The sequence below is a fragment of the Conger conger genome, chromosome 11, assembly GCF_963514075.1.
Source record: "Conger conger chromosome 11, fConCon1.1, whole genome shotgun sequence".
NCBI classification, from domain to species: Eukaryota; Metazoa; Chordata; class Actinopteri; order Anguilliformes; family Congridae; genus Conger; species Conger conger.
This window is the reverse complement of record NC_083770.1, coordinates 3,861,012-3,888,372: the sequence shown is the minus strand read 5'-3', so window position 1 is coordinate 3,888,372 and position 27,361 is coordinate 3,861,012. Positions and strand designations below refer to the sequence as shown.

At 41.3% G+C, this 27,361-nt stretch overlaps 1 protein-coding gene across 1 annotated transcript; it reads right to left on the bottom strand.

The window, feature by feature from the left end:
• Positions 1–207: 207 nt before the first annotated feature.
• On the bottom strand, positions 208–23,668 carry fgf10b (fibroblast growth factor 10b). Its single transcript, XM_061261574.1, has 3 exons — positions 23,335–23,668; positions 2,634–2,737; positions 208–399 (listed from the first exon to the last, which is right to left on the bottom strand). Exons 1-3 carry the CDS (start codon positions 23,666–23,668, stop codon positions 208–210), a joined length of 630 nt encoding a protein of 209 aa, XP_061117558.1.
• Between the last annotated feature and the right edge of the window lie 3,693 nt (positions 23,669–27,361).

The window sequence follows — 27,361 nt, the reverse complement described above, 5'->3', positions numbered from 1 at the left end:
TATTTTGTCCCGTGCTCCAACTTAAAAAAAACACGCGACAAAAATGCACATACTGCGTGACACTCAGCCGTCTTGAGTTCAGGCTCTTCTATTAAATAGTGCTTTTCCTTTTAGAACAGATATTGTTTGTGAATTTCTTAGCGTTTTTGGAAAGTTGTCATTCTTCAGTGCAGTAGAACCTTCCGGCAGGCTGGCCCAGGGCGGTGGCTACACCATGATGGGGAGGAAGTGTGTGGCGTTGTGTTTCCGCCGTGTCTTCTTCCCTCTCAGTGGTCTGCCTTTGACGCTCAGCCCCACAAACATCTGCTTCCTCCCGTTCCTCCACTCTGAAGACGCGTAGGTGTTGTACCCGTTCTCCTCAATCCTCTCCTTCAACATGCAGTCAATGCCATAGTCTTTCTGGAAGGGGAGACACAATATTTGTCTTTAATTGTTGCTTTTAGCTAAATTAAAATAAAATAAAAATCCATATGGCTACAGGGTTTGATGATGAATGTAAACCAACAGAACCCTGTAGCCGTACAATGGAGTGCAACATATCAGCTTCCCTCAGCACTGAAAACAAGTTCAGCCATTTATACTATCCATCCATCCATCCATTATCTGAACCCGCTTATCCTGAATAGGGTCGCAGGGGGGCTGGAGCCTATCCCAGCATACATTGGGCGAAAGGCAGGAATACACCCTGGACGGGTCGCCAGTCCATCGCAGGGCACACACACCATTCACTCACACACTCATACCTACGGGCAATTTAGACTCTCCAATCAGCCTAACATGCATGTCTTTGGACTGTGGGAGGAAACCAGAGTACCCGGAGGAAACCCACGCAGACACGGGGAGAACATGCAAACTCCACACAGAGAGGCCCCGGCCGACGGGGATTCGAACCCAGGACCTCCTTGCTGTGAGGCGGCAGTGCTACCCACTGCACCATCCGTGCCGCCCCATTTATACTATATTGTCCAAATTTACATCTGAAACCCTCATTTTTGTCAAACTAGGTAATGACATAGAATGATATTTGCACAGAATTGGCTCCGCAATTCCCTTCACAGCCTAGAACAGACAATCAGATTTTTAGACTGTACCTGTTTGCAGTTCTGACTGTTCACGGTTGGGTAGAGCTGCACTATATATTTATATTTGTTTATCATCTCCTTCAATTGTGGCTGCAATTTGGCTGTGTATTCAATGTGACCAGTGGAACAGTACATAACTGACCACAGCTCAATAAGCTGCTGATTCCAGTCATGAGTGTTCTATCACAGAGTCATTATGCTTTGCTCTGTTTTTTTTGCAGTTCTCTAAGTCTACTGCTTTGTTTTTGGAGCCAAGGCTTGCTTCAGTTTTTCTGAATGGTGAGGAATTTTAAATAATTCTTTAATGACTTTGATGCATGTTTTCATCATGTAAAAACAACACAGCCATTCCTCCATCCCTCATTGAATTTTTTCTAAGCCTTGGACTGCTGTGGTCTGTTCACCAAATAAAATACTTGGTTTACCCGAAATTGAAATGCTGCTTGGAAAATATCGCTGTATCTGTAGCACATGCAATTGACTCCAGAATTATTAGCTGATAAATATGCACAAAACTAAAAAACTGAAAAATAATATTTATTGACATAAGCTTTATTTTCCAACATGCGTAAAGTAGTGCGCTTTATTAATGAGTCAAAGGAATCAACCAAATTTTGCAAAAAGAAAATTAGGTTCCACAATTATTGGCACCCCTGGTTTAATACTCCCTTTGAAGTTGGCTTTTGCTTGGGGATCATTCAGGTGCAATGAAGTGGACCAATTTTCTAAAAAACACTTCTAGGTTCTTTTTTTAGACCCAAGGAAAAAAGGCTCTTTGCCAACATCAAACAGATGAAGAGTTTGAGAAGAGTTAAGAGGTATATTGGAACGAGTGTTGACATTAATATGGAAGAAATGGGGAGAGGGGGTCCTGACGATTCTTAAATAAGTGACAAAACTGCTATATATGCAACTCTGTCAAATCTGTCAAATTAACGAGCGAGAGTGGTCATGTGTTTTTACTCAAATTACAACAACAATAAGGAGATAAAAGCCAGGGTGAATGTTTATGGATTCCAAATATTTATGTCCGGCACAGTCACGTGACACACGGCTAAAGATTATTAGGTCTAAATTAATGAAAGACACTCGTCTGATTGTGGAAACCTTCAAGATGCAAGGCAGTGAATCAAACCAATTACGGGTAAATCACACATGTGCTTTATTATTACCTCTAGCTAGGGATTGTAAAAACAGCCACAATGTCCCCTGGGGATGGACAGAGAGATAGAGATGTGAGCCGTGAATCAGTGGGGTATTTCCTGGCTACTGCGCTGATAATTTGTAGACATTGCTGTCAGAGCGTAAGATTCCAAATGCAATTGGCTATGCCAATTTAGGGAAGAAACTGTGTCGACCGCAAATAATCAGTTTGAACCATATGCATCATGATAATCACTGCTGAACCGTATGCATCATGATAATCACTGCTGCTTAAGTTAACTGTTCTGGCCACAGGACACAGTGTTCACCCTGTCCCCTCCCCCACCTCCACAACCAGGTTTGCTGTAGGGGGCTTCACAGTAGTATAGCTTTGCAGTTGAAACTTACCGCTCCATACACCTCCCCTCTCTTGCTGATAGCCAGGTAATAGTTGCTGCTGAGGCCCCTGATAGCCACGATCCCCACAGCCACCGACTTAATCTCCAGCACACCTGAAAGGCAAAGGACATACAGTGCTTACACCACCATAGTACTGTGCTCAGCAAGACAGTGGTTTTCCGTTTCATGCAGTCTTCCATGTCCCGGAGAGAAGTATGATCACAGACGAGCGGACAGATGTAACGCGATGCTCCTGTTTTTCCCTTCTCTATCCTGCCTCATTATTTTCTTTGGGGTGTCTAAAATGTCCATTCTTTGGAATGTCAAATTAGCTTTTGTTCCAGGCTTTAATTATAAACGACCTTATGATGTTGCACTGGCATTGTCGGCCGACATTCTTTGTACGGAAATAAAGACATTCAGCAATATTGAGGAGTAAGTGAATCAGCGATCCATGGTAAGCCATTGTGCTTGACATTTATACCAAAGCATTCGGTGCCCTTTGTGGTTTGTGATACAGTGATTGCCACTAGCCCAAGGCATGGAGCTCCCAGATCCAGTGAAAAAGAGGCGTGTGGGCGGTCAAAGGAAGGGTTGGAGCAGTGTCGGCCGTTGACTTGGACAGAAACTAAACCCACGTAATGCTTTCCATCCTTGGCCACTCTGGAACCACGCGGTGCAGATACACACTCGGTGCCTAGCCATCGCTTGTGCGGTCTGAGGCGTCTTTAATCCCTCTCAGTTAACCCACAACTCTCAAACATCGCCTCTGTGCCTGTGTGGTCAAGGGGGGCGGGGGGGGGGGGGGTGACAGTGATTTGCTTTATCCCCCCAACAAGCTGCCCAGTGACAGTTGCTGGCCAGATTCTGTTCTGGGAGTGTTCTCTTTTGGCTTGTTTGTTTTCTGAGAAGAGCAACTCAGCCAAGTCAAGTCCTCAAGCTCCATATCAGTTTGCTGGCTACATTTTTCTTGAGCCTAGATTCGTATGCAGTGGTAACCATTCCTTTACTCTCCACAAGTCAATTAGCTAAACCCATGAAGATATTTGGGATGAGAAAGGATTAGCGGTGGCCAAAACGCAGGCAGCAGCGCGTTGCTGTGGCCAGCAGCTTGGCCCAGTGTGCCGTCAGCAGAGATACTGCCTCTTAACCGGGCATCTGCACCCACAGGCCATTTTCTCTGCTTTAGAAAGCTGCATTCCATTTTGGTCCATGGTATCTCACAGACTGCCCGCCCTGCTCCCCACCCCGTTCCCCCCTGCTGTCTGTGTGTAACTGTCCTGCGACCCTACGTTCAGCCATCGCCTGGATTTACCCTTTCAGCGGCTATACACCCAACTGCCACCAGAGAAATGATTTGGCTCCTGTGATATTTCAGTCAGTACACAAAAGATAAAATAAGATAAATACCACCTGTAACACTGTAACTCCATTGCTGTAATATTATGACATCACTGTTGATGCAAATACACAACCAAATAGCATAGACACAGATGTAGGCACATAATCCATTGTTAAAGTGTTTTAATATGTGTTCATTATTAATGTGCCCTTGTTTGGCGTGAGCGTCGCCCTGAGGCGGTGAGGTTTAATCAACACCTGTGGAAGTGGTATCACATGCTCTGTGACCATGACACAACAGACATCCAAGATCTGAGACAGTTCCTTCCACAAGGGATCAGGTTCCGGGTATCGAGTCGGGATGAAAGGCAATCCAGCTAGCTTGTGAATGGGGGAGATGGTGGGATGAAAGGAGGAGGAGAACAGAGATGGGATGACAGAGAGACAGGGAGGGATTAGAGAGGCCTTAATGATCAATGATCAAAGAATGATGCCAGGGGCCAGGGGGACAACAAAATGGCTCCTGTGAAAAAGTGTCCTCACTTGTACTTACTAACACACACACACACACATACACACACACACACACACACACACACACACATACATACACACACACACACACACATACATACACACACACACACACACACACACACATACATACACACACACACACACACACACACACATACATACACACACACACACACACACACACACACACACACACACACACACAGTCACCAGACATACAGAACCGGACACTCATATACAGACGGACAACCACCCACACTATAGTGCCGACAGACTTGGATTCACTCCGGACAGAAAGGTGAATGGTGTGAGAGGAGTCACTTCCCAAGCTTGAGGCCTCTAATGTAAAAGGAATATGTAGCATATTGCAATGAAAAAGCACCTGTTTTAGATGTTTGTTTTGGAGCTGCTTTGATGTGGTGAGTTCAACTAAAAAGCAGATTTTTCTGTGGCCCCCCGACCCACTCACCTGCTCATTCACTGTGTCTGTACTTAGAGTTGAAAGGCAGAGTTACAACAAAGGGCTTAAACTGCAACAAAAAGTCTACCTCCCTGACTCAGTCAAGGTGCGGGGATCAGTTGAGTAATGTCTAGATTTTTTTTCATTTCTCTCTGCACAAAAGCAAGGTCCTTTCTTTCTCTATGCTGTTGGCCTGGTGCCTACCTTTTTTTTTTTTTTTTGCTTTTTAAATAGCTGCTTCAAGTGTTAAGGCATTTTAACAGGAGATATCTTGTGACAAGATCTTTTGAAACAAAAAGGGAGCTCACGTTTCCTAATTCTGACATTTTTCAGACGATGCTAAGAGGTTAACCTGTGGGAGGTTAACCATGCATGGTTAACATGCTTGGAGGAATGGCTGTGTTGGTTTTACATGATGAATATAAAACATGCATCAAAGTCATTAAATAATTCCTCACCATTCAGAAAAACTGAAGCAAAAAAACAAAACAAAATGTTAAGATTTTCAGACTGTGAGCTGGGACTATAATGATGGAGCATTAGGTTATGTTTTGACCCTTTTTTAGTTTTTGTTACAGATTCTAGTTTTAATCACATTGACTGGAACTGCACACTATAATAGTTAATCGCTGGCAACTGGAGAACCATAGATCGTTGAACTTCTTGTTAGTAACTGTTTCACCCAGCTGTGAAAACCTTCAATGTTTGAAGACCTTGGGACATATTTTATTGTCAGCACTACAAACTGCTAATGTGACATGTAGCCTAAGTGTGTCTACTTAGAAGAAAATAAATTATGTCATGTAATATAATTTAATGGAGTAGACACCTTTCAACTTATCCCTGAAACATTGTCACACTCTTCCGCTTTCCCCCCTGCAACATTCAACGGCTTTGAATATCATAGCCAACACAACTCTGAGTATCATAGCCAACACAACTTTGAGTATCATAGCCAACACAACTCTGCACACTTCTCAAATGTCAGTCATCTAGCTTCGTGTCACATTATCAGTGCTTTGTTTGGAATCTCGAGATCGATTGGCAAGGCATCATAGCAGTGTTGGATCCCGCCCTGGTATTTTCAACACTCCGTTTCAGAACGACTTGTAGAGATTGGCTGACACCCACGTGCCGGGTCTATGTTAAAATCACAGTGCCCACCCCTGATTAGCGAAACGCTTTTGGCTAGGTCCTGCTGGTAGTCTGGAAATGTGTTGATATTGGGTAGGGTTACACAGTCCTGGCTGGAACTAACCACTGTCTTGCACTCCATTGGAGGTCCACCCCAGCCTTATTGGAGCTAGCATTATTGTTTCTTGTGATAATTAGAAATCCCGGCTGCCTAACATTTACAGTAGGCCTTATCTGTCCCCCACAATCTTAGGCCCTTATATTGAAACTGGGCAAGATACGAGGCGGCCAACATCTTTTCCCGAAAACTACAGAAATATTAAACCCATCCACTCTGCCCTCTTGTGGTTGAGTCTTCGGCATCTCAAATTACTGTTGCGTTCATATTTATATCATACAAAAACTGCGGCCAGATTGTGAAATAGATTCCAATCAGCCTCGTAATCGCAATGCAGGGCAATAAAACAGCATGCTCCCCGACAGCACTTGAGAGCCAGAGTTTACAACCCCCACCTCACCACAGACAATAAAAGGCATATTCAATAAAAGGCATCTTCTAACAATCCTTGGTACCATTTCTCTATGTCAAAAAATCATGTTCCAATATAAGAACAAATTAATGTATGTATAAACACATTGGGCCTCATTTATCAATATTTTCGGAAATCCGTGTGCGAATGTATGTGTGATCTGAAACGAACTAACAACGTTCTCCAGATTCATGAAAGAATCTGAAAAATCCCAATCCACTGTGAGCCCCATTACATTTGACATCACAGTCGCAAACAAAACACGATTTCAGCATTGTTAACTTGCTAACTGTTTCTACACAGCTCTGGTTCAGTTGATTTTGAAGTAACGTTACTTTGTTCCTTGGCTGAGTGGCCACCCGGAAGTTTCTTAGCGACCTCTGTTTACAAACATCCTGATTTGTCCTATACTCAACCATGCTGCCATTCCAGACCGTTTTAGAACTGATGCCCTTCGAATGTGAGGAGAAAACTTGTTCTTCAAGGGGATCTGTGTGTTTTTATTTTCCCCACTGAGATAACTCATTCAAAATAATAACAAAGTAATGTTACCTGCTGCTGTGCTGTAAGCTATCAATGATTTATGTGAGCAAAGCCACCAAGCAAACCACATGCAGTGTTTCTAAAAGTGAAAGCATCTGATTTTTTCAAGCTCCAAAACTAATTAGGGTGCGTCCAGTAAATCTTTTTTTATCATGAAAATTGCTTACTGCAGACAAAACATAGGTTGCAGCCTACTGTTATATTTGTATGTAACACTACGTCCACATCACACATTAGTTCAAACATTCGCAATTTCTCACCAATTTGATATCATAATTTAGATTGGGAGATTTTTACTTCCCACTGGCCCTAACTTTTGACTGATTCAAGATGGTGACAAGTAAGTTTTATTATTTATTTTTAATATGAAATGGGAAATATGTCATTGATAGTAGCGATGGGTTATCTGAAATGGACACTTGACAGAAACAGCCAACTGATTAAGGTTTTTTTTTAATGAAATCCTGCATTGTAGTGATGCCAATAATTTGTTTTTTCTTGTTTTTTTTTTTAGTGTTTATGAAAATGTTTTTAAGACTTCTGTATTTTGATTGCCGTTGTGGGTAGCCTTCAGCAGTGGTTGTAGAATTGCAGAGTAGCCAAATTTACATGATTGCATCGCCACCGACTCAAAGTCACAGCAGAGTAGTCTATGGCAGGTAACTAATCCTACATCAGTTTCACCCTTCTTCCCTCCATTGGAGTTAATGCACGTGCTGAAACATATGTAGGAATAGGAACAGAATAGAATGCATTTCGAAATATGGCCCGTGGTACAAGATCTCCATTTTCATTTCGCCGGTAGAACTGCTGCTCACTGGGTGTTCTTTGTTTTTCACGCCATTCTCTGCAAATTCTAGAGACAGTTTCTGAGATACTCAAACCACCCTGGTCTGGCACCAACAATCATTTAAATGTCATAGCATGGAAACAGGTAATGATGAATTCACACATACTTTACATACTTACAGGAAGTATGCATTATGCTGTTCTTTGGCCTGTGTTGAAATACATGACACTGGCAAGAGAAATGCAACCACAAGTGCCGGAACTGACCGTAATGAGCTCACATACTTTATTAAAATTATTAGACATATAAGACATTGCAATTTGCTGTTGGTTCTTTTCTTTAGCCTTCCATGCCGGAGACTTGAGTCGCTCACTGAGGGTAGCACGGCTTACTTTCAGGCTGTATCCGGCCTTTTACACCTCTGCGTTAAATTAAGGAAGGCTGTTAAAAGTGCTTCCGCTACATGTAATGACTCTCTTTTGAAGATATTATTGCTGTTTTTCATGGGTGAACATTTAAATACTGCACATGGTGCTCAGAGGAAGAAACATGCTGAAAAGCAACATATGCCTACATCGATTTGTCAAAAGCATTTGGATTTTGTAAATATTAATATTAATAAGATTCTGTACTTCCAAAGGCATTGGCAAGCATCCTGATCTCATGAACATAGAACATACTGTGGTTATGTAAGACTATGTTTGAGTTCAGAATTTTTAGGCCCACAAAGTTTAGCTGTTTTGCTCAACCACAAACTTCCAAAGTTCAAGGTTACCCACAGTGGGCTCCAGAATTATTGGCACCCTTATTAAAAATAGAGAAAAAAGGCTGCATATAATAAACGACATGGATAATTATCTATATTTTATGTTCAAACATACATGTCCAAAATTATTGCCACCCCTGACAATACAATGCAATTTCAGTTACATTTAGTTTATTTCAGTCTAAAGGAACTATATTCTGTGATTCCATCACTTCCTGTTTCACTTGAATATAAAAATGAGGTAACAAGTATGCAAAATCCTTTTGTCAACCCTCTGCATGGGAAAAGCGAAGGAACAATTCAGATAAAAATAATAATATTATCTGAAAACCGGGTTGCCTCTGCTAGGAAGCTGAGTCTTTGTCGTTGGTAGTTCAGTCAGACAGTTCACAATGAATTAAGTTATATTTATTGAGGTTTAATGTAAATGCAAACTTTACTGACTGTCGGCTCTGCCTCTCGTCACTCCCTGTTGTAAGCCAGCCAAAACAGGGAGTGACTACAAACCCCCCTTTTTTGAGAAGCAGAGCTTAAAGGTGGATGCTGAGGTGGTGGGAGCACAAAAGAAGCATGAATCAGGAATAAGCTTCATAATTAGAGCAAATGCAGCAATCGGATGCAGTATCAGCAGCATGGGAGTGACAGCATAGCACAAACAATGCAGCAGAAAGAGCAAGGCAGCGCTATGGCTTTAGCATGTAGAATGAGCCAGGCAGCGCTATGGCTTTAGCATGCAGAATGAGCCAAGCAGCGCTATGGGTTTAGCATGCAGAAAGAGCCAGGCAGTGCTATGGCGTTAGCATGCAGAATGAGCCAGGCAGCGCTATGGCGTTAGCATGCAGAAAGAGCAGGTTGGTGGTTTATATAGCCCCTCCCATTAGATGTAAGGATCATGTGAGGCGCGATGCTTCTCCAGTTGTCTGCCCAAATTAGCTCCGCACGCTCCGCCTCATATTGTTCAGCAGGACGATGATTCCAAGCATACATCAAAATCCACACAGAAATGGTTCAGTAAAAACAACAACCATGTTCTGCAATGGCCATCTCAGTCTCCAGACTTAAATCCCATTACTTGTGGTCTGAGGGGGTATCCCAGAGATATCAATGATTCTGAAAAATTCTGCAAGGAGGAATCGTCAAAAATCACTCCAAATATGTTTTCTAACCTCATGTCATCTTTGCCTGGATTTTTACAACACAAAGTATTAAACCAGGGGTGCCAAAAATTGTGGTTGAGCTCAGGGAATATTCTTACCTGCATATATATATATATATATATATATATATATATATATATATATATATATATATATATATATATATATATATTATATTCTATAATTGCATTTGTCACAAATTGTGGAGATAACTCCAAAGGTAGTGATGTTGTAGTTTTGTAACGGCTTGTAACATAAAATAACTAATGATTCTGCCAAATGATTTTTATCACACATGGGTTGCATTAGGCATCTGTTTTGGGCAGTTGCACAATATTAATGAGACTACTATTGAATGTCTCTGAATTTTCAGTTGTCATCCAAAAGTTTGATGGAGCATTCTATTCCAAAATCGACTCCTTGGCACCTGGTGCAACTGAGCCAACCAAGAGGACCAGAACGCTGTGGGGTTTGTTTCAATGGTTCCAATACACCAGATAAATTCAGTAAATTGTGTTTGAAACCAAAGCAAGTATGCATTTGACCGAGTTCTAGTATGAACCCACCTAGCAAGATTAATGTTGCTTGCAGATGGGTCACTTTCAGTGCTTTGATTGTCATAAGTTGAGTTATACCAATATAACTAATTGTATCTGAGATACTAACATTTGATTAGAAGTAGGCTACCATCTTAAAGGCTGTTGAGTACAACAGGGTCAAAGTAAGTTCTCTCAATAAATGTCCTTTTGTTCACTAATCCTGCTTATTATGTGAGGAAACATTTCTGTATCCCCACATTAACTTTTTTCTTCGTAACCTTAATTAAATTATTTTATGTCATCACAGATATTAATCTGTCATTATACGGTCATTTTTGTGTAAAACTGAATGGCCCAAACATTTTAATAAAGTGCTGACTCAAATCATAACACAAATCCTCAATCATTACCAGACCTCCTGCTCGGTCTCAGTCTTTTGACAGACCAGAACATGTTCATGCAGATTGTTTTCTTGTCACAATTAATCTTTCAAAACACTTTATTGACCCTGGAACACCAGTATCCGGCCCAAAGGGACTCTGCCCTCTTGTTCATGTGTCATGGGGTTTAAACACATGCGAGACAGTATCGGAGCATGTGAATTCGGTTACCTAAGCCGTTTTCCCATAAAATGTTTGGGACATGTTTTCTGTCTTGCCATTGCCTCCCAGTGCTTTCACATTAGGAATGCCCCCGCCTCCACACTCGATGCAAAATGTGAACCCCCGTTTAAGGAGGGTCAGCGCTAAGATACTGGGGCCGGATGCATGAATCATAATGGCAACTCTTAAATGCTCATACCAAATTCTGCTGCATTGTGTAAACATAGCACGAGATGGAGGGGATCACAGGAAAGGTACACACTGTCTTATGAAGCATGTGATGCTAATGGTAATGCACTGAGCCATTACTTCATGAAACCTCTTTTGTAATTGTTCTTCTTGTGCTTCATGCAAAAGCAATACCCAGAGGTAAAGTGCCACCCATTATAGCAATGGTTTACATAAGATTATGTGCAATACATCTCTTTTGCCAGATGAGATTCTGAAAGTGAATCACAAATATTCAAATTGAGTGTCATTGGGTTTTGAATAGCATATTAAAGGAGTAACATTGCCAGCTGTCTTTTGGCAACAATAAAACAAATGTGCATAATTATTATTAATTTATTTATTCAGTAATTTAAATGTATTTTAAAACATATTTTTCTAAGCCTAAATTTCCAACGATAAAAGTTGACCCAAATTGTCTGGGTGTGGTAATGAGAACTGTCGATTAGCTCTGACACGCCCCCACTCTGATACGCCCCACTCTGACACGCCCCACTCTGCCACGCCCCACTCTCCTGTAGGCTCTGCCACGCCCCACTCTCCTGTAGGCTCTGCCACGCCCCACTCTCCTGTAGGCTCTGCCACGCCCCACTCTGCCACGCCCCACTCTCCTGTAGGCTCTGCCACGCCCCACTCTCCTGTAGGCTCTGCCACGCCCCACTCTCCTGTAGGCTCTGCCACGCCCCACTCTCCTGTAGGCTCTGCCACGCCCCACTCTCCTGTAGGCTCTGCCACGCCCCACTCTCCTGTAGGCCAGCGGTGCAAACTATGGGTCACGAGTTATATGGAGTGGTTATCTTTTTGTGACAAACATTCTAGAGAATTCTAAGGAGGCTGCAGTATATGAGCAGAGTTTCTACGCATTGTTATGTGTGAAATTGGACTGCAGCCCTTTGAGGAAAACATGCCAATAATAACTGACAGAAACATTACCTAAAGGTTTTTTTTTTGTTTCATCAGTATTGAAGCTGTGAATGATGACTGTGTAAGCAAGATGGATGTAAGAATATAAGAGCCCTTTTGAAGGTTAATGAATACCAGACTGCTTGTTAACCCAGTATGAGGCATGCATTGTTGCAGAGGAACCTTTGAAGTATGACACAGATGCTGATGCGGTATAATGTCTAAAAAATATACGAAACCTCTAAACCGTGGATGTCAACTGAGCATCTCCTAAGCTCCATCCTGGGTGAGACTGTAGCATGTCTGGGGATCTGTTACTCTGACCCACTGTGATGTATGCTCTGTGACACAGTGTGACAGGTTTTTTAATGCTCTGTGACACAGTGTGACAGGTTTTTTAATGCTCTGTGACACAGTGTGACAGGTTTTTTAATGCTCTGTGACACAGTGTGACAGGTTTTTTAATGCTCTGTGACACAGTGTGACACAGGTTTTTTCATGCGCTGTGACACAATGAAGTGTAGGCTCACGGAACAGGACTGGTGGCTTTCCCGACTGACCATCCGACTTGGAACAAAGCTCTCCGATGTGTCCTCAGACACACCCAGAAAGGTGGCGAGGAATGGATGGCAGTCCCCTTCTGAAAAGGGCATGTTAGCCAGGGCTGGAACATGCTGCATTAGTGTAAATCAGCGGGGGGGGGGGGGGGGGTTTAAGATCTTCCATGGATAAGATCGGCCCTCTGGACCAGCCACCAGGTGCCCTCAGACCCCCTCCCCCCAGCCTCCCGGGCATGCAACGGATAATTAGCAGCCATTCCTTCCTGCCTGCTCTTTTACAAAGAGCCCGTCCAGATGTAGCTCCGGTCAGATCACTAGTTCCCCCTTTATTACCGTAGATTAACCAAAATTGAAGGTTGTAACCCCCCCCCATCTCCCCCACTAACACACACCCAGTGATACTTCATCTGTTCATTAAGGGTTTGCCAGGCAATGACACACCAAAGTACTCTGGTATTTAGCCAGAATTGCTTTCGAAAAATATCCAGCAGCATCTAGATAGTACAGTATGTATGCTGTGTAATTCACCTCAGGTGTTAATGTCTTTCATGCAGATAATATTTATGTCAGTTTTATGCTGCACATTTAAATCCCACAATGTGCGCCAAATAAGCAAATGTACACCGAGAACACAGTTCACTGAACTGTAAACTGCCATAACTACCTCAAGTGTAAGACTACACTATTATTTGTCAGAGTATACCACAAGGTAAACTGTATTCTGAACCAAAGAAGGCCCGAAACTGCCTCATCACATCAGCTTTGGTCCTAAAGTATGCTGTATGTTGTGTGACAGTGCTGTCTTTTGGTGGTCGGTGATGCAAGCTGTGCTGGACAGCTCTTACATCACAAAGACCTCATTAGGGGTACGCAGTCCTCAAACGGATTCATGGGGAAACCATACTTAAACAACTCTGTGGCAGAACTCTCTCAGAGCCACATTAGGCTGTCTGTGATGAAGTCCAGAAGAATCTAATTAGTGGTTTGTGACAACAAGCATTAACATGGGGTTTTTTTCTAACACTTCTTTGTACATAAATATAGGCTCGTGCAGAAGCTCATTGATGTAGCTTATACTGTAATTTCAGATCTACTGGCATGCAAAGAACAGTATCATGGTAATTTGATAAACAGACTAAAGCCACTCATACAGTATAAGTGGCTTAGCAGACCATACTTGACATTTGACTTCACAGTCTCTGGTGGTATAATTCCCAGTGTATTGAATTAGATATCATATTCAATGTAAATTAAATATTGATTCAATGTAAATGTCAGATGAATATTTAACTTTCAAAATGTACAAGCAAAGCAGGCAGTGGTTCTTCGAAAATGAGAAGCAGAGAGATTATGATGTCAAGCCAGTTCTTGTTACATCCATTTTAGATGTACTGTATATGTTGTCATGAGTTCATAAGAGAAAATTACTATGTGAGCTAAAAGATTGGGAACATCCATTGCTTTCTGCACTCAGTCACTCAGGCCATCTTAGATTCCACCCCTGAATAATGAATGTCTCCTCATGCTGTATATGTAAGGGGGTGATAGGTTCTTTAATAGTGAGATTATTGTTTGTGTCAAACAAATACCTGATCACAGGGCTTGCATTATTCCGAGGAGTCTATTTCATCATGAAAGAACAGTACACAGTCTAGTCTTGGTGTGAAAACTCTAGAGTAACATTTGTGGTTGCGGTGTTAGGATTGAGTTGAAGTTTTTCTCATACAGGAATAAGAGCTGACCTGAAATTATAACTCTATAGACCCTGCGCATCTACACATTTATAATCATCATTTCTGTGAATGTATTGTATTGTATTTTGTGTGAAATTCATAAAGTAGAGTTTGAATTTCTTTCTATAAATTAGAGTTTGAATTTCTTTCTAATTGTTTAACCTTTTGCATCAAAATTTAATTTATTACCAAGGTGAATACTAATGGCACACAAAATTCTCTTTTGTATCGAGACATTGGGTTCATTCCATTCGCTGGGTTCATTCCAATCACTCATTTTTCTCCTCTTTTATCCTTTACTTGCTCCAGAACTGGAAATCAATCGTGGTCCGCCATCTTTAAGGACATTCCAACCCCTTAATTGTTCCTTCTAGGAGCAAGAAGTAGAAGTTAGGAACCCATCTTTCCCTTGAGCAAGAAAACATCAGCACATCCTTGCAGAAGTATTTTTTTGGAAAGCCTGACGTATAAATGATCGACCTGTGGGTCCACCTCTCCCCATGTGACGTGCCTTTGAACTGCTGTTTGAAGGAGCCAGGGCATTCCATTTGCCTAATTTGTGTTTTCTCGATTTCTTGTTCTTTACTTCTTTATCTTTCATCTTTTCCTAGCCTCTCCTGATGGGCAGAGCTAGAGCCAAGAAAAGGAGAAAAGAAAAGGAAAAGAGGAAAAGAATAAGGGATGGGAATGAGCCCTGTCTCTCCACCCTAATGATCTTTAAGGCATACCAGCTATGTGGCCACACCCTGATCAGTGCTATAAAGCACAAGAGCTGGCCTGGTATCACTGGTCATTTTGATCTCCGGCCTGCATTCCTGCACTTGTGAACGAGAATGCATGAAACAAAATGACTTATTGTCCACTTTTATGGTGAGGATGTCTGTCCTTTCGGAAGCCTCCCAGGCTAGTTGTTGCTTAGGTCTTTTGGGCTTAACTGGTAATCAAAGTATTGCATATGATGATGTGATTGTGGTGCTGAGGTGTCTCCCCGCTATTACTGTGATCTGGTAACTGGTACTCCATTGGTTACGTGGGGCACATTACCTTCCAAGCGTGCCTCTGTTTTTGGGCTGACCTGTCAGCTTTTGTAGCAGAGGTGCCATTAGGTATCCAGTTGATGATGTGATGTGAGCCATGGTTCTGTAAAGCCTGGAACTTGGTCCTCACTAGTGAGTTATTGTAAAACACCATTAGAACCGAAGCCTGTGTGCTCGCCAGTGAATTTGATCTAAGTGACTTTGACCATGGAATGATTACTGGTGCCAGACAGGGTGGTTTGAGTATCTCAGAAACTGCTGATTTTCACGTAGCACTGTGTCTAGAGTTTGCAGAGAAACAAAAAACATCCAGTGAGCAGCAGTTCTGCGAGAAGACAGAGGAGAATGGTCAGACTGGTCGAAGCTGACAGGAAGGTGACAGTAACGCACACAGTAACACACAATGCATAAAACCTCTTAAGTGGATCGGCTACAGAAGCAGAAGACCAATAAGTAAAACAAAATAAGTTTAATAAATACCTAATAAAAAGTGATCAGTGAGTGTAGTTTGCTTTTGTTTTCATGCATGACTCAGTTGCTCAAAAAAAATCTGAAGGCAATTATTGTAATCAGCATGATGATATTTGTGTGAATTATTTTTTATGAATATTTTAGAATTTTGAATTCAAATTTTTTGAATTATCCCCACCCCAACGTAGGGAATTGTATTTATTAACACACCAAATTATAAACAGTTAAAAGTTTGACAAAGGGAAAAGTGTCTTCAAAGAGCAAAAGCGTGTTCATAACCTTGTTGAGCGTGTTCATAGATACTTCCATTCATAGATACAAGAAATGACAGACATAGCACAAAATTCAATTCCAGTCTCTGCATCCCATGTGTTGAAAAAACTTTCAGACCAAACTGTCAGAAAGACAGTGAAAAATGGAAGCCATGTGTTTTTTATACATGTTTCAAACAGGAGAGAATCCATGAAGATATTAAGATTGTGTTAAACAGAAAGGTACGCTAAGGGTAATCTTGTTCTTTTGCTTACTGTCTCTCATAAGTCACTTTTATGGCATGCGTAGCTGAGAACTCCCATGTGAACCACAAAAGATGCCTATAAATACTGTCAAAATGGATGGCAGCTTATGTGATTGCATGGTAAAGATGTCTGCGGAGGATGAACATACACATGCATGCATAGGCACACGCTTTCACTCTCACACAGATGCGCAAGCACACATTCTCAAAACCTTGTATCGGTCATCCATCAAGATATGAAAGCCCTGCATTTAATTAGTTTGCAGAACTATTGAAAGCTATGACAATAAAATGTTGTGGGTGTTGTGCTAACAGACCCAGAACTGTAAAATATCTGTTTTAAGAAACGGTTTTAGTCGTGTAATTAAACCTAAAGGTACAATAGTTTAAAAGTTTGTGTTAAAACATTGTTACAAGACTATTGTAAATCCCTTCCTATCATTGAACAAGGCTCACTGACACTGACCCTCTGCCTGTGTTTATAGTCCCTAAATTCGGGTTTCAAAGTGTACATTTGTCAATGTATCAAAACATTGTACAGCTGTACAGCAATTAAAGGTAATTGCCACAGCCAATGGAATTCTGGGGGCTTATTCTGATTGTTTTTCGCTGCCGAAATTGCACTCCAGACAAGCGATCACTGAAACTCGGTGTACTATTGCTTATTATTCAAGCAAAGACTACAGCTCTAGTTATAAAACAAAACCAATTTGTTATCGGTGGCAACAAGCAAATTAGCTATAGTTAGCTTGAAGAATTTACAAATATCCACTTACGATAAAATATAGGCAATACGAACATATAACAATGTTAAAAGTTTAAAATATTTTTTAGATTACTGTACCTTTACTGTTCTATTTAATGGAAATGTATAGCTCATAATTTCAACCCTTTAATTTAATCGGTAATGCAAGATTTAAGGTTTATGCTGTGGAGCATAAAGGGATATGCCCCTACAATTCATTGTCTTGAATTATCATACTTCCTCTCAAGTGGTTCATTAATTCATAAACATGAAGGTCCCAGTAGAAGTCAAGAGCTAATACTTTCTATTGTCAGTCCCATAAATATATTAGAGGGAGGTATGTACGCATTGTCCCAGTTAATGAACGCCTACAGTAAAACGGGTCACTACAAGACCCTGATTTGTTTTAACCTATGACCAAACACGGGCAAGTTTTGTTGGAAGCATAGGCATGTGCTATCTGTGATGCTAAATAAGCAGAACCGGATTAAACTGGTTCAAAATTGGGTGAGGAGGACTGACAATGCCACAACCTCTGTTCGATGGCAGCCCACAAACCTGACAACATGAATGAAAAGATCCTGCACCTCTTAATCCAAGCAGTAGTTGAACCCTGAACCATAGATATAGAGCTGCTAAATGCTCTCTACCACACTAGACACAATCTAATCAGGAGTATATGCACCAGTTTGCTGCAGACTTGCAGTGTGTGACTAACCCAAACCTAAAGTCAACACTGAAATGGTTAAATTGGTATTCATTTCACTGGACTGATTGACAATGCATACATTATGAATGGACTAGACTCAATCAACATATTCTCTCTAATTTGAATTATAAATAAGTTTGGCAAAGTAAAATTTCAGAGAGTTTGGCAAAGTAAAATTTTTCTTTGAAGCATACATTTATTATTTTATTCACCGGATGCAAAGGAGCCCCAAAAGGACGGTAAATTTAAATTGAATTTCACTACTTGTGATTGTCTTTAATTTGAGCTTGTCTTTTATTTGACAGTATGATCTCCAGTTTCACAACATCTCCTCTTTGATAATAGTGCTTACCTTAACTGTACCTTAATGTCCTGTTATTGTACCATGAATCACATTATTGTGATACAGTGTGTTATATTTTAAGACATTGGAGTTAGATGTATTTGTTTTAAAATGTATAAGCAGGATGCTAACTAATTGGTCAAGTTAATTATCAAATGCATAATTATGTTGATTAGTATATGCAGTTGCCTGCATTTACAATCTGTATTTCTTTCTGCTCGGTGGAGAAGTGTTGAAACAATGTGACAGTGATGTGATCTTGCTAACATAGGTCTAAAAACCTACATAGATTTATTTTGCTTTTCCACTTAAAATAAAGAGAGAGGGAACATCATCGATGGTCGAACATCATCACCCTCAGTGATATAGATATGAAGAGAGTTGTTTGTGTGTGTGTGTCTATGTGTGTGTGTGTGTGTGTGTGTGTGTGTGTGTGTCTGTCTGTCTGTCTGCCTGTCTGTATGTTTTTGTACAGAACAATTCTACAAATCTTCAAATGAAATGAATAACTGGAATAATTTAATGACAGTGTTTTGTTCTACTCATTTAAAGAACAGCTTGACAACAAAGAACGGAGAACCCAAGTATTGAAACCAGACCAAAGATAAGACTCGGCCAGAACGGTTTGTTTTAAGAGGTAATAAAAGTAGTGCCAGTAAAAATCTTGCCATTTGTTACTCTAAATGTTATCATGACACTGTGAAATGAAACTTTATGCATTGATTTATTTATTTGCCCATGCAAATATAAGACTGCTATATTTAAGATTATGATTATTTTTCATGTAGCAGCATTTTGCAGGCATGCATGAACAACCACACAAATTTTGTTCTCTAAATGCAGGAACCTACAGCTTCTACTCAATCTATCAATATAGATCCAATTATTAATATGACAACAAAGTATCCCACATTAAATTGGTTGAACCCCTGCCCCTAAAAATGTCTGTGTAAATCCTCGTTCAACAATCAGTGCAAATTAACATCCTTACTTGGAGCACAGCAAGACTTGCAATGATGTACTTTGACTGTTTACAGACCTGAAATCCACAAGGGATCAGGACATGAGACTGAATTTACATTCCAGGAGTTCGCCAATGTTTGCACATAAAGTGTTCCATGATATATCTCGGAAGCCGGGGTGGCTAAATGGAGTCAATTCCTCCCACGGACACAAACGGAAGATAAACAGATATTACCATAACAATCCCAGAGACACCTATAGTTATCTTTAAAATTGGACTTTGATCTTTGAGACTTTGAGACTGCTTGCCTAAGAGAGGACACTGATTCTTCTCTCGTATAGTATATTCTATTGATTGGTAGCATTAAGTAAAATAATGACAAGTTCTGTTGCCACTGAGTCCTCCATACTCTGCCTTATTAGCCCTACCCTCCACAATGGCTTAGGATATCAAAATGAGTGAGAGAAGCTTGAAAGGCCGTTCTTTATTCACGGACCTCCCCTTTCACATCAGAGAGGGCGTTGCCATATCGATGTGCGGGATCAGTTCACACCGCACAGAGCACAGCCAGCATAGCTGCTGGGATCAGTTCACACCGCACAGAGCACAGCCAGCATAGCTGCTGGGATCAGTTCACACCACGCAGAGCACAGCCACCGGTTAAATGGGCTTATGCATAGTGAGATATTATTTCCAAAACCTGCACTTCTCAGTCATGACTGCTGTCTGTCTCTGACCACTTTCAGACTGAAAACCTCTTCAGGCTGCACCTTTCCCTCCTTACCTCACCACTTTCATTAGCCTTGTGTTTGCCATAGCTTATAATAGCACTTATGTATAGTTGTAGTATTCGGGGTATTCTAGCTGCCAACCGTGGTATGTACTCTTCAAGGGTTCAAGTTGTATCTATATGATCACTCTAGGATTTGGAACTGTACTTTCCTCTAGGGTCCTGAATGAAATTGTCTCTGGGTTTGATTTGCACTTTAGCGTACGTCGCTCTGGATAAGAGTGTCTGCAAAATGACTGTAATGTAAAGTAACGTAATGTAAAAAACCTTAAAATCTTTTTCTGCAATATTGCTTACTTCATACGCTTGTGGGCATATATTCTGGTGTATTGTGTTCTTGGAAACTATCAGCAGTATTGACTGATTGTTGCAGATGTAACCTTTTCATGTGGCATATTGAACTTTTTAAATCTCAGTGTTTGATAATTAAATGTTAAAAAAAAAAGAAGAAATATCATGTGCTCAATTTAGGTGAATGAACAAGAAAATATATTTTAAATAGACCTGTACACCAAGTTTAATCAGCTAATCATGTGGCAGCTACTAAATGCATAAAAAGCATGCCAACATTGTCAAGAAGCATGCCAGCTGTTTTTCAGACTAAATGTCAGAATGGGGAAGAAATGTGACTTTTGACTTTGATTGTTGGTACCAGACAGGGTGGATTGAGTTTCTCAGAAACTGTTGATCTCCTGGGATTTTCACCTAAACAGTCTCTAGAATTTGCAGAGAATGGTCCAAAAAACAAAAAACATCCAGTGAGCAGCAGTTCTGCGGACAGAAATGCCTTAATGACAGAGGTCAGAGGAGAGTGGCCAGACTGGTTGTGGCTGACAGGAAGGTGACAGTAACGCAAATAACCACACATTACGACAGTGGTATGCAGAAGAGCATCTTGGAAAACAACGTGTCAAACCTCTAAATAGATAAGCTACAGCAGCAGAAAACGAATAAATACCTAATAAAATGCTCACTGAGTGTATATCACTGCATGCATTGCATGGTAATTGTGACCATTGCCAGTTCAAAGGGACCAGCCCAGATCTACGTATCTCTCCACTCTGCAAACCACCAGCTGAGCTGCTGCACAAATTATACAGCTATTATTGCAGACAGTGGGCACCCAAACCACTGGAGGAGTCACTACGCATGGTAAGGGAATATTGTATTTGTTGTAGCTAATTAAACCCGGCAGCAGAAATAATTATGATTGACTGGAAATGACACTGACTCAAAAACATTGTTAGAAAACGTACAGATTGATGAGGCAGTAAGATTAACTAGACGAGGATGTGACTGCTTCAAAGTTAAGAGAGAATTTTCTTTTTGCATAACTGTTGCCACCATAATTTCACACATCATGACCTGTAGGATATCACACATGATACCTGAATAGCCTCAATTTGCAATATGAAACATAATATTAGTTATTATACATTGATATACAGTATCATGTGCAAAATGTTGCATAAGATTAAAGTGTATAAAATATAAAAATGTTATTGTGTCCATTTGTCCTTTCTAGCTAACTCGCTGGCTAGCTACCTGCGCTAAAACTGCGCCTTTATGTGTGTTATTGTACTTTTTCTACTTTTTCAGTGGCGAATGTACCAAAACCTTTTCCTGAACATTTACCAAGCAACACAGCAGTCGCTCAGCATTTCTTTAACAGGCAAATCACTACCCTCTTTTCTGAATTACAAATGGTGTTATCCGTACTATTTACCTCTTCAGAAGTCAATACTGCCAGGCAAACTTTTTATGTTTTCTTCAAGAATCGCAATCACTGTGCTGATTGTTTGATCAGGACAGTGGTCAAGGCATCGCCGTGTTGAATGATGAGTGTATTGTTATCAGGAATGATACACAGCAACAAAAGCAAAGTCTTTCATGAAATTTGCTGGAATTTATACTGCCAGCAGTGTCTAAGGCTGCATCACACAGAAAAAGACGAATTCAAAATTCCAAGGATCTCATTTCAGGAAGATCATTTAAAATAATTTCATTCCATTAAGCGACTGCCAAAAGTTGCAGCGCAACATCTTCAGGCTGTGGCAAAGCGTTTTCATTGGGGTTTGGGGGCTGTAACAGTCAGTACACATACAGAGAATGCAGCTACACTGCTTAACTGGAACCATCTGAAAATAAACTTACCCGCTCTCCATGTGAGAATACACTTCAGGACATAAAAAGGTAGTTATTCTTTTAAGTAAATAAACTGAAATACAAGGCAGAAGCAGTATATTAAGGCTGATAATAATCTCAGCTAATGAATAACATTCCCTTTGTTCACCACAGCGCTCAAGATTAAGAATGTGTCTTAGAAATGTGTTCCTCTACCCAGGTATAGGGACAGTAATAAAAGTAAATCATTTTAAACGGACCATAAATTTATGGATGTGCCAGTCCTGGGAATACCAGTCTGGACTAAAAGAATATGCTTCTGATGTTAGGGAAAGATCCCATTGCTTAACTATAGATGCATCATCAATCATTTAAAATATTATAATCCTCTGTGAAGTCTTGCAGGTATATTGGTTCATTTCACATGTTGTATCATATGAAACTAGCTAACTCAATATGTGCCAAATATACACATGAGAAGTTCTCAAAACATCAGCTTTTTTGCAGGGGGTGGGTTAACCATAACAAATGAAGGATGAAGGAATTACTTGATATTTAAGAGTTCTGTAAACCTGAAAATATAGAAATAAAATTTTCCCTGTCCTCATTTAAACACATGATGAAATGTGTAATAAACAGGTCAAAAAGTCCTGATGCTTTCCCACATATTTTAATTGCCGGGCTATGAAGCCATCAAAGAAAAATGGTTCAATGAAATTCCTACGATGATATCTTAAATAGTTTCCCCTTCTCTGGTGCTAGAACCCAGAAATAAAACTTGATGAATTGCCATATGGACAACAGGCTCCTATGGGAATGTGCCTGGCGCTTTTCGGAAGTGAGTAAGGTGCCCTCCGCTTGCTACAGCGGGTCTGGGCTGAATAAACCACTGTGTGCCAGAAGAAGCCCTTGTCAAACATGTTGAGGAAACTGTAATCATTATGTGACAAAATGGGGTGGAAACCTCAGCTCTGCTCTTTGCCTCAATTACTTAAGGCATAATAATTTAAAACAACAATATACAAATTATTTATATTAGGAAACAGTTACCTAATACTTGTATTGTTATAGGTTGGGAGGCAAAGGAAGAAAAGAGCATGTTTATATGCTCCGTTCAGTGCAGGTATGAACATGAAAGCCATCATTATTACCAAAAAAAAAAGTAATAAATTATTTGGGTTACTCACTAGTGGGGTCGTCTCTGCTCTTGGTGCCATTGACTCTGCCGTTTGTATCGATCCTGAGAAAGAACTTCTGGAAGGAGAAGAGCTTCCTCCGCCGCACGTCGCCCTGGAGGTGGTTGTAGCTGCGCACGTGCCGGCCCACCAGCGCGGCGGAGGAGTTGGTGCCGCGGGGCGGACGGTGCCGGCCCTCGAGCGGGGCGGAGGAGTTGGTGCCGCGGGGCGGATGGGCATTGCAGCAGGCGCCGGGCAGCAGGGACACCAGCAGCGCCAGCACGAGGGGGAGCAGGGGCAGGTGAGAGCAGGCAGAGGCACCCTTCGTCAATTCCCATTTCCACATGGTAACCGAGCTTCGAGGACCGGGAAGAGCCTCACCAAAAGGACCATGCTGGAGGGCTGGGGAGGGAGAGGGGGCACGCGTGGGAGGCAGACCCCCAACCGTCCGCGGCGGACGCAGGTCCCGCCACTGTTTACTCGCTCTTTCGTCTGAAAGGAGTCTAAAGTCGCGCGTGACTGAGAATACCTCCAGCCAGACTCCGCTTCTGTTTGTCCCTTCACCAAAATCTCGGAAGAGAATCCCAAAGGATGGCCACTGCTATCTCCCGGAGAAAAAGTAAAAGAGACCCACTGTCAATTTAGGCAAAAAAAGGGGGGAAAAAGACTAAAAGAAAATAAAAATGTAATCCCTGGTGGAGTGTGGTTTAGTTTTTGCTGTTTGTTTGAAGTTGCTCCTCTGTCTGTGTCTGCTTCTCCCTGTTGCTATCTCTCAGAATGTGCATGTGCTCTTCGTCTGGGCTCCCTCTGCACTGGAGCAGGCTGGGGTATTGGGCAGAACAGATCTCTCCTTCAGAGTGTTTGAGTTGTGTTACTCCTCTCACCTTATTTATTTGACACTGGGCCCCAGCTGCAGTCTCTTTGGCTAATCGGCAGTCTATGAAAAACAGTTGCTTTGAAGATGTTTGTGTGTGTGTGTGTGTGTGTGTGTGTCCGTTGCATGCGTCAGTGCCTGTGTGTATGTGTGTGCGTGCCTGTGTGTGTGTGAGTCTGCTTCCTTCTTTCCTACCCCCCTCCTTTCCATCCCCACACATCTCTCTCTCCAAGCTCCCAGCCCTCTGGCTTGCTCTGAATGGGTCGGACAGGAGCGAATAGCATCAGAGAGAAGCAGTGGAGGTGGGATGTGGTTTATCTGAAGGGACTGTTCTGGTGTAGGGGAGGTTGTGCCAGACCGCCAGAATCCAGGATCAGAGACATGCTATAGAAGCCATGCATGGAGTGGGCAACATTCTTGTGGTGGAGTAAGTTTTGTTTTGTTTGAATGCGCAATTAGTGTAAAGGGCGTGGGCTTATATACGTATATTATCCGAATCCGAAATTCAAATTCAAAGTGTGCATCAATGCCATATCTTCCCATTACACAGCCCTGGAGAAGAAAATATAAAATATATAATGCATTGATATGAAGAACAATAATGGTGGCAAAGATTTCACATAAATATTAATGGGATTAATGGTAAAAAACCCATGTATATTATGTACATTTTGGTGGTGTTCCTCAAGGATATCCATCTCCCGAAGTGAATTGCATCTAGCTGCCAGATTTTCCTCACATATCAGTATTTTCTTGTAACATTTTGGGAAAAACCTCCCTCTTCATTGTGTAATTCGGCAGGATAGCAGAAAGAACATATTTTTCATGGTCACCTGTTTTTGACGGCAGTTCTCTGTTTTTCACCGCAGAATTTTTCTCTGGAATCCTAGTGTTATTGGTGACCCCCCCCTTTTTCTGTGGTTACTGCGTCTACGATTTGCTCAAATTTGTCTTTGTTACTTACTTTTTTTATTTCTAGGTATCCTGCCAACTGAATGTTTCTGCTTAGGGCCAGACGGCATTCAAATTTCCTTTGTACTTTTTCTTCATTTGTCTTCAGTGTATTTGTTTTCAAAAGGCAAATTCGATTTTTCAGTTGTTGATTTAGGATATCTCTGTGTTTATGGTTCGGATCCAGGGTGTTCTGGTTCCAGTTTGGCTTGAACCCATAAGCCTTCGGACAAGTTGGTCCAGGTGGTTTTCGTCTTTGGTGAGCTTGTTGCTTGCCGAGTTTTGAATTTATTTCAGTTTTAGTCTCTCTTCTAACTCTCCCTCTTTTTTTCTCTCGCTCTCTCAATATCTATCTTTCTCTCTCATTCTATCTCTCCTCCGTCTCTCCTGTCTCTCTCCTGTCTCCCACAGGCTCACACATGTCTGAAGCACCTGGACTCCAAATGGTAAAATCAAATGAGATAATACAATTGCCATCAATCAGGACTTAATACAGGATACTTGTTTGATTCTCTCCCAGTGGCTGAGGGGTATGGTAGGCTTGGCATTACATAATACACGCTGATGAATATCCGAATGGAGCCTCTCTGTTTTCCTCTACTCAATGTCCAAGTGGTGCTGTGTGCCAGCATTGTTGTCTAACGTTTCAGTAATTTGACCCCTGCCTTCCATCGGGACCCAGGCTAGAAACGGTTGCCGCATGCAAACTGTTGCAAATAATGACAGAAAGACCAATGTGGTTCAAGGCTTTCAAATGATGTCACCCGTGAGGTTTACTCCAGAAGAAAGAAAGCCTGCAACTGAACTAAGTAATGTTAGGTGTCTAACAACAGCATCCACCACCCATCAGACCTACAGCCAGTTATATGTATAAAAAACAGCCCTGCCATCATTCTTAAACTCCCAGCCCAAACTAGTAGAATGCTTCTAATACTTAAGCATCTTGCTTATCTTTGGAAGGAATTGGCATCCCAGACACACACACAGACACACGTACACACACGTACACACACACACACACACACAAATCTTCTTTGTAGCTGCTTAGCCTTCCACAAGCTGCTATCTCATTCCCGTGTCCACTCAGCTCCTAATCTCACACCCCACAAACACCACAATCTTATCAGCACTTCCTTTGTTGTGCCCTGTCTCCCCACCATAATAAAGCGGGCTGTAGGAAGGGAAATGGGGGTTGACAGACAGACTCAGAGGTCTGATAAAAAACATTTAGCCCTCTGTAAGAATTTACAGGTGGTCCACTACTACTTTTCAGTATTTCCAAACATGACTAGCACACTCCCAGCCAATTCATGAAATAGAATGCAAATGCAGACATCTATGTACGTAGATGTCTATGTATGTAGTACCTCTTGCCTGATTGGCTTTTTGGAAACAGTGCAATTTGGTAGGAATTATTTAATTTGTGGAACAATGTTTCAGCTGCATGGAAACTGTTAAAAGAATACAGTTTAGATTTTTGGATCAAATTGGCCTTCAGGTTACAGCTCGATAATTAAATATATACATTTAGTAATGTCCTCTATAATTCCATTTTTATGATAATCGACACTGGATTCTTGCAAGATATTTCTAAGAGTAACATTTCTAACATTTTCTAACATTTGCACATCTGATATGCTTTTAGCAGGTGTCTCAGAGAAGGTCTATTTAAATAAAGAAGCAAACAACTTCATTGGTATTTCAGTCAAAGCAGTTGCTAAATATTCATGCAAAGATGTGTAGGCTCAGACAAATGTGTGTGTGACTGAAACATTACCCAGATCTCTGATGGTAAAATAATTGTCATTTGTGGAAGGAAAATATTTTTCTTAAGATGGTCTTTGTCAAACCTATGCAACCTGTGAGATTAACACTTGCATAACTTCCACTGAGGGCAATAAAATGACCAAGACCATTTGCAAAAATTGATTTATGCATGCATTAACTATGAGAGAAATGGAAACTTTAACTCCATTTTCACTCCAGACTACTTTAGCAATTATTGCCCTTCTGGCATGACCGTATACAGAACATTGTATAATGGAAGTTCATCAACCAAGCAGTTAAAGGAACCAGGCTTTGGCTGCAGGAGAGAGATAGGCGGATGTTGGAGCGACTCTACTGTGCCAGACCTGGTCATCAGATCACTAACTTCCCAGTTAAAAGTTAAAGTTCAGTGAAGAAGTAGGTCCTGACGAGAACCTGCATTGATCC